The sequence below is a fragment of the Drosophila subpulchrella genome, unplaced genomic scaffold (genome assembly GCF_014743375.2).
Source record: "Drosophila subpulchrella strain 33 F10 #4 breed RU33 unplaced genomic scaffold, RU_Dsub_v1.1 Primary Assembly Seq125, whole genome shotgun sequence".
NCBI classification, from domain to species: Eukaryota; Metazoa; Arthropoda; class Insecta; order Diptera; family Drosophilidae; genus Drosophila; species Drosophila subpulchrella.
Genome location: NW_023665467.1, coordinates 247,753 through 265,917, shown reverse-complemented (window position 1 = coordinate 265,917; position 18,165 = coordinate 247,753). Strand labels below are relative to the sequence as shown.

The 18,165-nt window shown below is 40.4% G+C and overlaps 2 protein-coding genes across 2 annotated transcripts in view; one reads left to right on the top strand and one right to left on the bottom strand.

The window, feature by feature from the left end:
* The window catches only part of LOC119558646, a 59,991-nt gene that overhangs the window by 15,697 nt on the left and 26,129 nt on the right, over nt 1–18,165 (bottom strand). The window lies entirely within an intron of this gene.
* The window catches only part of LOC119558645 (eIF-2-alpha kinase activator GCN1), a 51,228-nt gene that overhangs the window by 13,457 nt on the left and 19,606 nt on the right, over nt 1–18,165 (top strand). Inside the window, exon 3 of the mRNA XM_037872042.1 lies at nt 11,713–12,677. Within this exon, the coding sequence (XP_037727970.1) occupies nt 11,713–12,677 (965 nt within the window). The remainder of the gene's footprint in view (nt 1–11,712; nt 12,678–18,165) is intronic.

Genomic DNA, 18,165 nt, shown 5'->3' with positions numbered 1-18,165 from the left:
AGTGAAAACTCATCGGAAATATTCTGAATTTCATAAGTGATTTCTCGTGGGACGTGTCATTGGCAGGTGACAGGCTATACTACAATTGAGTATACGGAACAAGATAAATCCCAAGTGACTTCGAAAAATTTTCATTTTAATTTTCACTTGTGAAAAAGCGGACACCGAGTGACACTTGTTCTTCACTCGTCCAAGCGCGATGTCCCGCGGTATTCACAAGTGAAACTTTTTTTTTGAACGGAAGGGGTAGTTGATGTCCTTCACAGCTCAAATGTTTTGGAGTTTAACGCCATATTTTAAATTAAAAACAAGGAAGAACGCTATAGTGGAGTGCCTCTACTATCAGATACCCGTTACTCAGCTAAAGGGACCAAAGGGAGATGGAGATATGCAAGCAGCAAAGCGATATTGTAATACGCCACCTACCCGCGATCTCAATATAGGGCAAAAAGATTTAAGCGTTATGGGCGTTAGAGTGGGCGTGGCAAACATTTTTTGGGTCTATCAATAGGTATTGACGAGAATAATACATATCAGTTTAAATTTGTTTCTTGCATGAAAATTCTGGGCGCCACTGTTTTGTGCGATTTGTGGGCGTGGCAAACATTTTTTTGGGTCAATCGATACCCTTCAGTTCCTAAAAAAAAGTTTAACTTGTGTATCACCTTGTAAATCCCGTGGGACATGTCCTCTTGCACAAGTGAAGAACAAGTGACCCTCCATATAGACAATTGCATGGGATGTCCTCTTTTTCACAAGTGAAAATTCAAATGAAAATTTTTCGAAGTACCACGGGATTTCACTTGTTCCTTATACTCATTTGTCGTATCGCCTGTCACGTGCCGGTGACACGTCCCACGTGAAATCACTTGTGAAATTCAGAATATTTCCAATGAGTGACACGTCCCAAGTGAAATCACTTGTGAAGTTCAGAATATTTCCCATGAGTTTTCACTTATGAAAATATAGAATTTAAAACACATAAATTTTGAATTACATTTAAATTCATTTTAATTAGATCGTTTTATTCAAATTTTCGTTTAAGGGACAATTTTTAGTATTTCTGATTTTTTGTTTTGTTAGTTTGTTTTTCACGTTCGTCATCGCCTTTCTCAAACATGTGTCCGGGTCCTCGGAGTCCTTGCCAACGGGCATAGGGGGGCATATGATTAAAAAACTCTCTTTACTGTGTAACATATAAACCCTTTGCGGTTTTTTTTTGGCACGAAACATTTCATCATCCACTTTCGTTTAATGGAACCCATTGAATACCTTCAACATTTTTACGTACTTCAAACCAAGATCAACAAGCACAACATCTTAAACTTAATGTAACACTTACCTGACTTTATTATATTAACTTAAAGAAACGATTAAAGTAACTCTGTTACGCACAATTTAAATGGATGCTTCCATTTTAATCACTCAAGCAGAATGCACCAAGTCTTCCTCTCACCCATTTACTTGATTTCTTTTGCATTCTCTTCGCTGTTGGCGCGTGCCACTGCACCTGTACCCTTTCTAAAGCGAAAAAATACGCCTTTCAAATTTTTACTTCTTGAGTAAAATATACAGTACGTTTTTTATAAAAATGTTAGTATTAAAATGTTTTAAATATTTAAATCAATTTCAACGGACTAAAATTCTATAACTTAACTAAAAAATTATGTTGTAATAATAATGTACAATACGTAAACATAACATTATAAGTAAATTCAATTTACTTAATTTTACTATAATCAAAAATTTCTTTTATAAAACAATATAAGTTGTTTTTTATACCCGTTACTCGTAGAGTAAAAGGGTATACTAGATTCGTCGGAAATTATGTAACAGGCAGAAGGAAGCGTTTCCGACCCCATAAAGTATATACATTCTTGATCAGGATCACTAGCCGAGTCGATCTAGCCATGTCCGTCTGTCCGTCCGTCTGTCCGTCCGGATGAACGCTGAGATCTCGGAAACTATAAGAGCTAGGCCATTGAGATTAGGCGTGCAGATTCCTGAGCTTCTTACGCAGCGGAAGTTTGTTTCAGCAGAGTGCCACGCCCACTCTAACGCCCACAAACCGCCCAAAACTGTGGCTCCTACAGTTTTTATGCTAGAATAAAAATTTTAACTGAAATAAATTGTTCTCATCAATACCTATCGATTGACCCACAAAAAAGTTTGCCACGCCCACTTGAACGCCCACAAACTTCAAAAAATCGTAAGTATGAACGCGGATATCTCGGAAAATATCAAAGATAGAGAAATGGGATTTCATATTTAGATTCCGTAGCTTTGTACGCAGCGCAATTTTGTTAAGCGAATATGCCACGCCCACAAGCCGCCCAAGCCTGTGGCGCCCACAATTTTCGTGCTAGGTAAAAAATTTTAACTGAAATGTATTGATCTCGTCAATACCTATCGATTGATCCAAAAATTTGCCACGCCCACTCTAACGCCCATAACGCTTAAATTACTCTACCGCCGGTAGGTGGCGTATTTAAATCTAGCTTTGCTGCTTGCATATCTCCAATTCCCTTTGGTCCCTTAAGCTGAGTAACGGGTATCTGATAGTCGAGGTACTCGACTATAGCGTTCTCCCTTGTTTTGATATACGATAATGCTCCTAAAATATCAGGACATTCACATGTCGCTCCACGAAAATTTTTCCGCCGAAATGTTAGGCGCTAGCCGAACATAACGGAGAGACGCAAAAGAAATAACGGACCGGCCGAAATTTGTCTCTGAGAGCGCCCAGTGCAGGCAGATTATAAGACAAAGAAAGAGAGGGAAGCTCCAAATGTCTGCCTCTCTTTGTTGCACGATCGTTTTCGTAGGCAGTCTTCTACGCTGCACCGACTTCTCTGTTGACGTCAACAGCGGCACAGCGTTTGAGGCACAAACAAAAAACAAAAAGCCTTTTGCCTTGAGCCATGTCACCGCGTCCCTACTGCAGAACTGAAGGGCAGGTATTCATCAGAACAATACAATGCAGTTAAAATTTCTAAATCGGAAATTCCAATTCTCTGTCTTTAAAAGTTTACTAGATATCCGCTTTCAAATTAACGATTTTTTGAAGTTGTGGGCGGTTTGTGAACGTTAAAGTGGGCGTGACAAACTTTTTTTTTGGGTCAATAGATAGGTATTGAAGACAATAAAATGCAGTTAAAATTTTGTGTCTAGCATAAAAATTGTGGAAGCCAGAGGTTTGGGCGGTTTGACAAGACTCGCACCTGTTGCACCAAAACGAATATTATTTATTTAAAGAAAAAGACATTTAAAGGCGCACCCGACTCCCAAAATTGTTGCCTGAAAATTAATATAGTCAAAGAACCGTATGCGAGGGAGGTGTTAAAAATGCTTTGAAGGGTCCAAACGGTTCTAACTTGTGAAAATTCTCGTGGTGTCACTTTTGGTCTTTTGGTCCACCTGAATGGAAATTTCATGATTGATTAATTTGCTGATAGCAATGAAATAATTATTTGGAGCTAAAAACATTCCACATTCTAGCGATCAAATCTTATTTAGTTTTGCGTTGTTTTCCTACAACTGAATTTGCACGTCTTCTCCCTTCGGATACGATAAGCACACCGTGTCGATCAGCTGTTGGCTACAGCGATTCTCTATGTGAACAAGAATCCGGTTAAAACTGCAACGGCGATTTCAATTGGCTGTGTGCAGAAGCTTTAAGTTTATCCTTAAATTAAAAGAAATATATGCAAACTTTAAGATAGTTATTACTAAAATTAACATAAAGGGGTTTTCAATCGGGACGCTACAAAAGTAAACCGACGCCCGACAGCAAACGTCGCCATATTTTTTCCCGCTTTTTCGACAATTCTCTTCAGTAATGTTTGTCCTTTCATCATGGAAAAATATACGATCCAACGAGTCGAAATTATTAAAATGTAATACCGAATTCGGAGTCAGTAGCATCAAATTTAGTCTCTTGTCGTTATCAAGCGTTAGGCATCCCTGTGACGTCGTTGTGTCGAATTTTGCAAAAAGATCTTGGGTTAAATTCTTACAAAATCAAATTGACGCAAGTACTGAAGCCGTGACGATTGAGAAACTTCGTACGAATATCGAAAGTGAAATTGCAGCAGTATCGTCCGATTTATGCTTTAAAACCATTCTAAAACAAGGTATAACGCTATAGTCGAGTGCCTCGACTATCAGATACCCGTTACTCAGCTTAAGGGACCAAGGGCAGATGGAGATATGCATGCAGCAAAGCGAGGTTGTAATAAGCCAGCTACCTGCGATCTCAATATATGGTTATTTGGGTGGCAGACCGATTTAAGCGTTATGGGCGTTAGAGTGGGCCAACTAGCGCTGCGCAGGAATCTCTAGAACCTGCATGCCTATTCCTAGTATTGCAGCTTTTATAGTTTCCGAGATCACAGCGGTCATGGCTAGATTGACTCGGCTTGTGATCTTGATCAAGAATATATACACTACTGGCCAAAATAATAAGTACATAGGTATCGTCTTTCTTATTTGCGATATTGCTCGATTATTTTCGAATACAGCCCTGCCAATCGATAATATTTTGAAAGGTTACAGTGTTGCAAAACATTTAAATAAAAAATGAAAGCGGGGAACCCCGTTTATATAGTGCTAGGCTTAAATTTGTGCCGAATGAGCGCTTTTGGTGTGGTCAAAATAATAAGTACACTTAAGTTATTTATCAATTTTAAAGGATCAAACAAAGAATTGGGCTAAGGTATGTTGATTTTTATTGACTCCTTAAATATTTAAGTACATCCAAGCCAAAAAATGTATCTAGATGGGCCGCAGAAAGCATTGTACAGCTGAAGAAAGGCAGATTGCTGTGAATCTTCAGAAAGAAGGGAAATCTCTCCGGGAAATAGCAAAAAGCGTTGGACGTTCAGTATGTTTTGTTCAGAATGCCTTAAAATCAAAAGTCCTTGGTGAAAAACGAGGCCGAAAGAGGAAATCGTCACACACAACGGACACCCGCATCGTCAGTCTCGCAAAAAAGGATCCTTTCATGTCTTCAAAGGCGATCAGCGGTGAAATTGACAATGAAATATCATCCCGATCGGTTCGTCGTAGACTGGAAGAAGCTAACCTACCAGGACGTATAGCTAGAAATGTTCCATTACTTCGAGGAAAAAATTTTCAGATGAGGGAACAGTTTGCCAAAAATCATTTAGCTTGGTATGGGCCACATGGGTCTTCAAAATGGAATAATGTTTTATGGAGCGACAAGACAAAAATAAATCTTTTTGGAAATGACTCCAGAAGATATGTGCGACGCCCAAAAGGCAAAGAACTTGACGTCCGGTACACAAAGAAGACCGTAAAGCACGGAGGCGGATGTATAATGGTTTGGGGCTGTTTTTCTTGGCGTTGGTCCAATACATCGCATATCTGATACTATGACCCGATTTGGTTATAAGGATATATTGGCCGGCACTATGTTACCATATGCTGAAGAAAACATGCCCTTGAGATGGGTCTTTCAACAAGACAACGACCCTAAACACACCTCAAAGTTAGTCAAAACCTGGTTTACAGAAAATGAGGTAAATGTTATGAGTTGGCCAAGTCAGTCTCCAGACTTAAATCCTATAGAACACTTATGGGGAGAATTAAAACGTCGAATTGGGACAAAAACTTTTCGAAATTCCGAAGAATTGTGGCAATATGTCCAAAAAACCTGGTACGAGATTCCAGTGCCCACTTGTCGCAAACTTATTGCTAGCATGCCCAAAAGAGTCGCAAAAGTCCTACAAAATAAAGGTGGATATACAGGATATTAGCATAAGTTTACACATACTAAGAAAAAAAGTAATAAGTTTTAAGTTTTATACATTGTAGAATTGATGTACTTATTATTTTGGCCAACCCTTTTTTATGTTTTTTAGAATTAATCGATCACAACATTTTTATTTGAATAGAAAAATGCTTATGTTATCTTTTTTTATAATCTCTAATATGTTTGAAAACTAAAAGTATCTTTATATTTTTCCTTATGTTAATAAAAATAAGTTTACGAGACGTTTAAGAAACCTCATAAGCGTGTACTTATTATTTTGGCCAGTAGTGTATAGTTTATGGGATCGGAAACGCTTCCTTCTACCTGTTACATACTTTCCGACGAATCTAGTATACCCTTTTATTCTACGAGTATTTAATGTAAAAATATTACACATTCGTGGTGAATTTTCAAGTTTAAATAGTGCCCAAAGCATAATGCAAAACAACGACAAAAATATAATGAAAAACCAAAGGCGACCAGTAAAAGCTACAAAAAAGAGAGCTTTTCATATAATTGAGAAGAAAACGTTATCCAACGAATACCAAATAAAGGGAGGAGCTACAGCTGTGTTCATTAAAATAGCAGTGCGAAAGAAGCGAAACTATATAAGGGTTTATTAGCAAAGTCCTTTTTGATCATAGAGATACAAAACTAGCAAAAGCCCCATTAGATTTGGTCTGTTTTTGGGTTGTTTTCAAATTTTTGCACACTGGCACAACATTTTGGCTGTTCACTGAAATAACAGTTTTTGATTTTATTTCAGGAAAAGTACCGAAAATGTTTGTAATTTGGTGAAAAGTGTGTTTAATTAAGACCATTACTTAAATTGAACGATAATACTATAACTATGGAAAAAAAAATTTTTTTAGTGGGTAGAGGACATCATTGCTTCAAGGGAGAAAGGAAAAAATGATTGAGCTTAGAAAGGAGGGCAAAACGTGTCAATATATTCAGTGTCCCTTAAAATGTCTAGCCAATATGGTTTACAATGCCATGTATTATGAACCGATTATGCTGCGATACGGAAAACCACAATTGTATAGGACGTACGCATAGTGCGCTTCAGAACAGCTTATCCTTTTGCATCCTGTTGGACTATAAAAACGGATTTGAGTTTGGGAATCAGTATTGGCACTATTCTCCGAAGTCTGTTAGATGAAAATTTGAATGCGAGAAGTACACGAAAGAAGCCATTACTTAGTAATGGACACCCCAAATACAGGTTGAAGTTTGCCAAAAGCCACTTGAACTAGCAACTTTCAAAGGTCGATCTATCCTCTGGACAGATGAGTCTAAGCTAGTGTTATTTGGTGGAACACGTTTAAAATAGTATGTCCGTCGACCACCAGCAATGAGTACCGCCCAAACATAATCATGATATGGGCAAGTTTCTCATACAGCGGTGTGGGCCCCATACGTTTGATCGATTGGATCATGGACCAACATGTTTACGTAAATATACTGAGAAACGTCATTCAGTCGTATATTTATGATGAAATGTCCTTAATATGGACATTTCAGCAGAACAATGATCCTAAACACATTAGCAAATTGGCCAAGGAGTGGTTTAGCCAAAAAGAAATTGACGTAATGCCGTGGCCAGCACAGTCCCCGGACTGAAATCCGTATGAGAACTTATCAGGGGAAATAAGCGTTGTTACCAAGAAATCCCCGACTTCTAAGCCGCAGCTTTGGCAAGTTGTGCAGAAGGAATGAGGCCAGATTTCCCGGAAGTGTTGCGAGGACTTGGTAGACTCCATGTCAGGTAGGTGTTGGCCTGTAAAAGCCAATAAAGGCTATACAACAAAATATTGGGTCGTAATTAAATCTTTATATAGTAGGATTAAGTTACTTATGAGTCATATTGAATTTTATCATATTTATACCCTTGCAGAGGGAATATTGATTTCAGTCAGAAGTTTGCAACGCAGTGAAGGAGACGTTTCCGACCCCATAAAGTATATATATTCTTGATCAGCATGACTAGACGAGTCGATCTAGCCATATCCGTCTGTCCGTCTGTCCGTCCGTTTCTACGCAAACTAGTCTCTCAGTTTTAAAGCTATCGGGCTGAAACTTTCCCAAAAGTCTTATATCTTTTGCAGGTAGTATATAAGTCGGAACCAGCCGGATCGGACAACTATATCTTATCTTATCTTATCTTATCTTATATCTTTGGTGTCTTTTAGCATATAACCTCCTAAGCTTGGAAATAACATTTTTTAATTAGTTTTGAATTTTGAATTAAATTTTATCGAAATCGGACGACTATATCATATAGCTGCCATAGGAACGATCGGAAAATTTTTGGAAAAATAATATGAAACAAATTATAGCTTCAGTGTTTTTCAACATATAACCTCCAACGCTTGGAAATAACATTTTTTAATTAGTTCTGAATTTCGAATTTAATTTTATCAAAATCGGACGACTATATCATATAGCTGCCATAGGAATATCATTTTTTGTGTTTTTAAATTTAATAATTATAGCTGCAAGGGTATATAAGCTTCGGCTTGCCGAAGCTAACTTCCTTTCTTGTTTTATTTTAAGATTGCTATTTAAATTCAGTCCTTTTTTTTATTATCCATATTTCGAAAATATTGAAGTACCCAACAGGAAAAAATCGTTAAATTATTTAAAAATAAATAATTAAAACTGTTGTATCTAAGTTTTGTCTCAATGTTGTGTTTATAATAGTGTTTTTCAATTTTATACGTGCTGGTCGTAAGCACTGCTATTTCAATGAACACAGCTGTAAGTGCTATCAGTGCAATAAGTTCGGGCACATTTCTTAAAACTGCGCGAAAAAGGAAAAGCCAGCTGAAAGGAAATACATTACGAATCGTGTCCAATTAAATATAAACATAACTAGCAAAGTAGTTGGACCTGATAACAATACATTTATAGTTATATTATACGTAAAGCTCAAGAAAGACCAAACAACTGCAAATTGTATGCAGACATTTGACATTTTAAACAACGCAGATTTTAAAAAGAACTAATATATAGTAGCAAAGTGTTGGTGCGCAATCAGAGAAAGTAAAAACAACTGGCGTAGAAATACGGAGTGTTCTTTACTGATGATAGCTCAATAACCTCGCGACCGCGACGGTTAGTTCGAGCGTGGTTTAAGAACAAATCTATGAGTGGCTGAAAATTGAAATGTACGAGGAATCAAATTTCGAAATTATAAGTCCTTTTGTTCTTGTCAAAAAGGGCAACAAACGGGGAGCCTTTTTAGTTAATTAACAAGGTAAATATCAAGAACTATTTTGTCGCACTTTTTGATTTCAAGATATCTGTGCAAAACTGACATTCGGTCGGGACAAAGATAGAACTGATTTTAGCGTCCAGTTAACCGCCGATTTCAGCGAACTCAGCTGTAATATTAAAATAGATTTTTTAGAATGTTAAAATACACAGTTTTTATACCCGTTACTCGTAGAGTAAAAGGGTATACTAGATTCGTCGAAAAGTATGTAACAGGCAGAAGGAAGCGTTTCCGACCCCATAAAGTATATATATTCTTGATCAGGATCACTAGCCGAGTCGATCTAGCCATGTCCGTCTGTCCGTCTGTCCGTATGATCGCTACAATACTGGGATTAGGCATGCAGATTCCTGAGATTCCTGCGCAGCGCAAGTTTGTTTCAGAAGAGTGCCACGCCCACTCTAACGCCCACAAACCGCCCAAAACTGTGGCTCCTACAGTTTTGATGCTAGAACAAAAATTTTAACTGAAATGTGTTGTTCTCATCAATACCTACCGATTGACCTAAAAAAAGTTTGCCACGCCCACTTTAACGCCCACAAACCGCTTACAAACTTCAAAAAATCGTAAATATGAACGCGGATATCTCGGAAAATATCAAAGATAGAGAAACGGGATTTTAGATTTAGATTCCGTAGCTTTGTACGCAGCGCAATTTTGTTAAGCGAATATGCCACGCCCATTCTAACGCCCACAAACCGCCCAAATCTGTGGCGCCCACAATTTTCATGCTAGATAAAAAATTTTAACTGAAATGTATTGGTCTCGTCAATACCTATCGATTGATTTAAAAAAAACTTTGCCACGCCCACTCTAACGCCCACAACGCTTAAATCTGTCTACCGCCGGTAGGTGGCGCATTTGCTGCTTGCATATCTCCATTTTCCTTTGGTCCCTTTAGCTGAGTAACGGGTATCTGATAGTCGAGGTACTCGACTATAGCGTTCTTCCTTGATTTTTTTTCAAGTTTACTGTTAAACTTTTTCGTTAGGCACATTTTTATACCCGTTACTCGTAGAGTAAAAGGGTATACTAGATTCGTCGGAAAGTATGTAATGTATGTATTCTTGATCAGAATCACTAGCCAAGTCGAACTAGCCATGTCCGTCTGTCCGTATGGACGCTGAAATCTCGGAAACTATAAAAGCTACAATACTGGGATTAGGCATGCAGATTCTTGAGATTCCTGCGCAGCGCAAATTTGTTTCAGCAGGGTGCCACGCCCACAAACTGTGGCTCCTACAGTTTTCATGCTAGATACCTTCCGATTGACCCAAAAAAAAGTTTGCCACGCCCACTTGAACGCCCACAAACTTCAAAAAATCGTAAGTATGAACGCGGATATCTCGGAAACTATCAAAGATAGAGAATGGGGACTCAGATTTAGATTCCGTAGCCTTGTACGCAGCGCAATTTTGTTATGCACTTACGAAATCCTGCGAAATCTTTTATACGTCAATCGATAGTTATTAACGAAACCAATAAATTTTTATTCTAGCATAATAACTGTGAGCGAAACAGTTTTTTGCGGTTTGGGTTTTTGCGTTAGAATGGGCATGGCTCTTAGCTGAATCAAACTTATGCTGCGCAATAATCTCCAGAACTAAATGCCTAGTCCCGACTTTGTAGCTTCTATAGATTACGAAATATTTGCTTTTTTGCGGACGATTTTGGGAGGTTTGTGGGCGTAGCAATATTTTTATACCCTTGCAGAGGGTATATTGATTTCAGTCAGAAGTTTGCAACGCAGTGAAGGAGACGTTTCCGACCCCATAAAGTATATATATTCTTGATCAGCATGACTAGACGAGTCGATCTAGCCATGTCCGTCTGTCCGTCTGTCCGTCCGTTTCTACGCAAACTAGTCTCTCAGTTTTAAAGCTATCGGGCTGAAACTTTCCCAAAAGTCTTATATCTTTTGCAGGTAGTATATAAGTCGGAACCAGCCGGATCGGACAACTATATCTTATAGCTCCCATAGGAATAATCGGACAAAAAAATTTAAAAAAATTATATCTTCGGTGTTTTTTAGCATATAACCTCCAACGCTTGGAAATAACATTTTTTAATTAGTTCTGAATTTCGAATTTAATTTTATCAAAATCGGACGACTATATCATATAGCTGCCATAGGAACGATCGGAAAATTGGTAGGAAAATTATATGAAACAAATTATAGCTTCGGTGTTTTTGGACATATTATCTTATACTATTGAGAATATCATTTTTTGTGTTTTTAAATTTAATAATTATAGCTGCAAGGGTATATAAGCTTCGGCTTGCCGAAGCTAACTTCCTTTCTTGTTTAAAGTCATTTATAGTGATTGACCGGAGCAATACATTTAAACTAACATTTTTTTCTAGCATTAAGACTGTAGTAGCCACAGATTTTGGCGGCTTGTGCGCGTTATAAGTGGGATAAGCCCTTCGTTGTGAATCTGAAAACCAGAGCCTGATAGAAAAGTTTTCTTTTTAAAATGTGTCGTTACATGAATTTTCTGAATTTGGCCGAGTTCTCGGCAATTTTCCGTGGAATGCGATCTTGGGCTTACGTAAAACGGTGAAAGCCTCAACAAATACTTTTAAAAAATTTGAATGACAGCAGAAATTTATCCAAATTTGTATAACTTATTACAAAATAATATTTTTTTCTTACTTATAGGTATAAATTCAGCAATTATTCGAGGCATATGTAAAGTGATTGGAACTACGATAACAAAGTATAAGGATCTTGCGTCGCAACGAATAGTTAGAGAGCTTCTTATTGACCTTGCAACAATTCACCATGATTTAACGATTGAACATATGCTAAACGTCTTTAAATCACTTTTATTCAAAGAATTTGCAAGTGCTACCCCTCAAAAATCTTGTAAATCGGCTGTTATAGCATTGGGATGGATATCTCTATTACAGAAACATGCAGACAGAAATTCTAATATCTTTAAAACTGAAAAAAAAAGAATAGTTGAATATCAGTCGCTATTCTATCAACTAACTTTATTATCTCCAAACCAAAAAATTGCAGATGCAAGAACAAAAATATTGTTTGAGTTATGGGATAGTACCTTAATTTTTGATGAAACCTTTGACATATTATTTCAACTGGAAGCAACTAGTAATGTTACCATTATGTTCATGGCCATGATTAAATTTGAATCTAAAAGCAAAAAGTCAGTTATATTACAAAACAATACAGAGAAGCTGTCGGAATACTTTGTAAAGAGCATGATTTCATGCAAATCCAAACCTGATAAGTCGTTCATTACAGCCTGCCGCCCACTATTGGAATCGCTTACCGAATCAGAATTTGATTCATATATATATCCCCCTTTACAACGGTCGATTTTACGAAGCCCTGAAAACACACTTGAAAGTATTGGATTAATTTTTAATATGTTAAACTTCGATTGCAATCGTTATGCTCGAAAAGTTGGAAACGTACTTATACAAAATCTATACAGTAAAGGGGACATCGCACGACGAGAATCACTTGAATCTTTAAAGCTTTTATCGACAAAATGCTCTGATTGGCTTATTGTCAAAGAACTGTTGGAACATATTTTCTCTGTTTTAAATGGATCGGATGGCAAAATTAATGTGATCGAATATAGACTAAATATCTTACAGGTAATTTCATATTAATTATATTGGTATGGTGTATACCACCAGTGGGCAACCTCCCATCAAGCGGGCATAGGCAAATTCTTGGTTCGATCTCTGCCGCTACACTTAGAGTGTACAACTGTTCTCGGCATACCCACAGTTGCCTCGTGCAAATTTTAAGGGGACCGCTGGTGTAAAGACTCATTGACATTCATTGATAGGATGTGCTACAATCCATAAATCAAATCAAATACCATTTTGGATCCGGTTCTGAAAAAAACGTTATACTTAACAATTGTGCGCAAACTTGCATTATTTTGGGAAATTAATTTTAGTTTAAAAGTGTCTCAGTTATATGTAATAAATATTTACCTACCTACCCTTCACAAATAAACTAAAAAAAAAGGAAGAACGCTATAGTAAAGTGCTTTGACTATCAGATACCCGTTACTTAGCTAAAAAGACCAAAGTGAGTAAAGCGCCACCTAACCGCGATCGCAATATATGGTTATGTGGGCGGAGACAGATTTAAGCGATATGTGCGTTAGAGTGGTTGTGGTATTGACGAAGCTAATACATTTAAGCTAAAAATTTTTTCTACCATGAAAATTGTGGGCGGTATGTGGGCGTTAGAATGGCGTTGCATATTCCCGTAACAAACTTGCGCTGCGTAAAAAGCTACGTAATCTAAATCTGAAATCCCAATTCTTTGATAGTTTCCGAGATATTCGCGTTCATATTTACGATTTTTTGAAGTTTGCGGGCGTTAGACTGGGCGTGACAGTTAAAATTTTGTTTCTAGTAGGAAAACTGGGCGCCACAGCTTTGGGCTCCCTGCTGAAACAAACTTGCGCTGCGCAAGAAGCTCACGGATCTACAATCCATATGCTAAATGTCTAGCATTTATAGTATCCGAGATCACAGCGTTTATAGGGATGGACAGACAGACGGACAGACTGACATTGCTAGATCGACTCGGCTACTGATCCTGATCCAGAATTTATATACTTTATAGGGTCGGAAATGTTTCCTTCTACCTGTTACATAATTTCTGACCAGTCTAGTATACCCTTTTACTCTTCGAGTAACGGGTATAAAAAGTGTAGGAAGTATATACATAATAGCTGGTCAATCTAGCCATTTCCGTCGACCTACCGTTCCATCGAAAACATATCTTTCTCTTTTGTTGTATTTTAATAATATATATATATATATGTAGAGTTGGTATTATAGTATAATAGTTTATTAGGATTAATATAATGCTGAGATAATTATATGGGTGTTACAATATGTGGAAATTGTAAATTCCTGACGACTTTATTTAACAACTTTAGCAACTGATGATGCGACCGCTTCCAACGACTTCTGGTTTCGACTACTTTCCTTATTCTCTATCAGCTCCTTCTCTCAATGCTTTCTTGGAACGCTAAATGTCATTCACAACGAGGCAAATGTGTTCGATGCTCAGCTCTGCCTTACCACCTTATACTCGGCCCTACTGCTCATCTTCATCTGACTCTGATGATGCAAATTCGTCGTCGTTATCTTCTATGAACCTCCACAGCTTCATGTTATCGCAGCTGGTGCTTGTAGTACTAGGTCCTTCCACTTGCGCTGCTTTGCGGACGCTGTACATTTTTGTGCCAAATAATATCTCAAAGGGTGAAAGCTTTCTTGAGCTGTTCTTTTGTGAGTTTATAGCCTTTTGCAGCTGAGGTACATATTCAAACCACTTGCTTGGTTCTTCTGCAGAGATTTTGGCGATAACAGCAAGAATCGATCGGTTAACTCGCTCGACTTGGCCATTTCCACGAGCAACTCCAGTTGTTGAGCAGACGTGATCGATTTTGCTGACGCTTGGCCACTTTTCAAATGCGCCAGACGTAAGGGCTGCTCCCCGATCGCTGAAAACTCGTTTTGGAAATCCAAAAACATTGGACCATTCGGTGAATCTCTTGATGACTTCTTCATATCCTGTAGATTTGGTGGGGTAAAGCCAAACAAACTTGGCGAAGCCATCCACAAATGCCAATATATATTCCTAATAATTCGACGTGGCGTTCACCGGTCCTAAGTGGTCCACGAGTAGTGTATGCAGCGGAGTGTCTCGTTTGGCTATGCAGTGTAAGAGCCCTTCTTGTTTGCCCAACTTCTTACTGTAAATGATACATTTAATACAGTTGGCGTACAATTCGTAACCTTCCGCTCTAAATGAGGGATCCAAAACTGCTGCTTTACGCAATGAACAGTCTTCTGAACTGCAAAGTGTGACTCTCGAATGACTTCTTTCTCCATGGACTTTTGCACAACTATAAGGTCATTGCCTTCGACGGTTCGGTAGAGTATACCTCTTTTCATATTATAGTTTTGGTATGGACGATCCTGGAGAATAACTGCAATCGCCTTTAAGTAGTCATTATTTTGCTGTGCCATCTTGATGCGTGCTGCTACTTCTGCTGTGACAATCCAGACCGACTGGATGCCGGCTCAAGTGATCCACGTGCTTCATCTTTTCCCCTGGCTTGTGCACAACATCGCAGCTGAAATCCTGAGGATACATCACATAAGCTGCAACTTCACGCTGAATATCGTCTTTTCTAGTGGTGTCCTTGAACGCTGGGTCTTTCTACTCCAGAAGTAAACAGGGTGTGATTGGCCATCAAACATCTGAAGTAAAACTGCCCCAAAACCATCCTTGCAGGCATCCGTGTTATTTTTTTATTTTTATTATAAAATAAAGCTTAAATATATACAGGAATAAAAGTGGTAGAAGAAGAGAAGAGATAGAAAAGTTTCGATCCCGCGGGCCTGCCGCAAATTGACGGCTGGCGGTGGACTCCGATCTCGACGCCTTAGATCCTTCAGGATGCTAGCGGCCATGTTGGCTATCGCGTCCCACATGCGCTGGTTTTCCAGCATGCAGCTGATCACGCTGTCCGCTGTCAGGTTACAATCGGTCATTGTTTCAGCTTCGGCTCGGTTCCTAGCGTATAGGGGGCAGATGAATAACGCGTGCTCCGCGTCTTCGATGCTTCCTGTGCCGCACTGGTCGCAGAAGGGGTTTGGCTCGTGCTTAAACCTATGCAGGTATTCCTTGAAGCATCCGTGCCCGGAGATCATCTGCGTGAGGTAGAAATCTACCTGGCCGTGTCTTTTCTGCAGCCAAGGGGTTAAACTGGGAATTAGCCTGTGCGTCCACCGTGCTGTGGTCGCGTTGTTCCACCTCCGTTGCCATGCCTCGATCGTGCTACTGCGCTGGGTCCTGCTTCCTGTGCTCCCAGTTCTTCGTTCTGCCGCAAGCAGGTCTATCGGTATAGTACCGGCTACCACTAGCGCGGCTTCCTCAGATACCGTGCAGAAGCTGCTTGTAATGCGCAGTGCGCAGCGTCTGTAGACAGCTTTGCATTGGCGGCTGTAAGTTGCAGTCTTCATACCTTCGGCCCATTTGGGCGCGGCGTACAGTATAGTAGATGTCACCACTGTGGCTATGATCCTTCTGCTGTGCTGCTTTGGTCCTCGAGTATTGGCCATCATCCTTGAGATAGATAGCTGCAGTCGATCTGGATGCTTTGGCTGCTGTATACGATAGGTGTGTCTTAAACGATAGCCTGTGATCGATCAGTACTCCAAGATACTTGATTGAGGAACTTGTTTCTATTGGAGTTGATCCGACTTGTATTGTTGCCTTCTCCACAGTCTTCCTGCTGCTTATGAGCACTGCCCCCGTTTTGTGCTCGGCGACTGCTAACCCGTTGTCTGCGAGCCACCACATGAGGGTGTCTATTGAGAGGCTGCATCTATCCGTGATCTCTTCGAGGGGTTTCGCTACCGTTACCAGCGCTATGTCGTCCGCAAATCCCACAACAGTGCATCCTTCGGGTAGTACCTGCCTTAGGATCCCGTGGTACATGAAGTTCCGTAGTATCGGGCCCAGGACTGAGCCTTGAGGTACTCCTCCTGTCACCTGGTACTCATGCTCTCCGACGTCAGAGGAATATGTTAGCACTCTGTCCTTGAAGTAGTCCGCTACGAGGTCGATCAGGTAGTCCGAGATTCCCACGCGATGAAGTGCTTGCAGGACAAGGTTCCAGTTGGCAGAGTTAAAGGCATTCTTGACGTCCAGGGTGCAGACGAGACAGTACTCTTTTGAGCCACCTAGCCACCTTTCTCCTTCGATTGCGTTAGCAGCCAATTGGGTGACCGCTTGGATCGCGTCAATGGTGCTTCTTTTTCTCCGGAAGCCAAACTGGAGGTCCGATAACGCTCTAAGTTGGTCGAGTTCTTTTTCGAGGTGGGTGCAGATTATGCGCTCGAATATCTTCCCCGTTGTATTTAGCGTACATAGGGGTCTGTATGAGGATGCGTCGTCGTTCAACTTGCCCGGATTTGGGATAAGCACTAACCTTTGACGCTTCCAACCTGTGGGGAAGGTTCGTTGGGTGAGACACATGTTGTACATCTCCGTGAATATACCCTGGTAGTTTGCCTCCAATGTGTGCAGTGCAGCATTGGGAATGCCATCGGGGCCAGGGTCTATCGATCTTGGTTTTCCTTAGCGCAGCCAGGACTTCGGCTTCGCTGGTAAGAACAGTATCGCCTTCCCCGGTAGCTTGCCAAGTAAGGGGCGGCTGGGTGGGGAACAGGGTGGACACTATTTGGCCAAGCTGTAAGTGGCCGGTAGGGGTCGGCTGTCTGTTGAGCTTACCCATGATCATCCTGTATGCTGACCCGAATGGTTCTGCATCCGCCGCTTCGCACAGCTCCTGGAAGCATCTGGCCTTGCTAGCTTTGATCGCATTCTTCAGCACCTTTCTCTTGGCTCTATAGGTTGTTTTCCTTAGCTCCTGGTTTCCGCGTTCTCTGCTTCTCTGACACCTGCGCCTGGCCGCTAGGCAGTCTCCCCTCGCGCTGCCTTTCTCGTCGTTCCTCCATGGTACTGGTCTTCGCCCGTTTCCACCTTTCGTGGCCTTTTCCATAGATGCTTCACTCTATCGGCTATGTTCCTCGCGCATGTGTTAGCGTCTCCTGTAACGCAGACGCCTTCCATGTGTGCTAGGAGGGACACTGTGTTAAGGGTATGCGCTTTGTAGGTCGTTTGGCGGCTGCTTGGAGCGGCCAGTCTGGGGCTTGTCTGGGTGATGATCAGGGCGTGGTCGCTGATCAGGGCGTGGTCGCTGTGGGTGTATATGTCTGACACCCTCCATACGCAGCTACGTGCCAGTTCAGGGCTAGCGAAGGTCAGGTCGATAATTGACTCCCGACCTGACTTACTGAAGGTTGGTCTATTACCTTCGTTGAGTAGGCATACATTTAACGAAGCCACTGCCTCAAGGAGGATGGTTCCCCGCTAGCGCTGCCCCATGTTGTGGACCATGCGTTGAAATCACCTGCGATGAGGATAGGGGACCTACCGCGTGCGTCGTCAGCGATCTCCTGCATAATTGCTCTGAACTCGCTAATGTGTACGCTCGGGGCTATGTAGCAGGTGTATAATGTTATACCTTTGATCTGC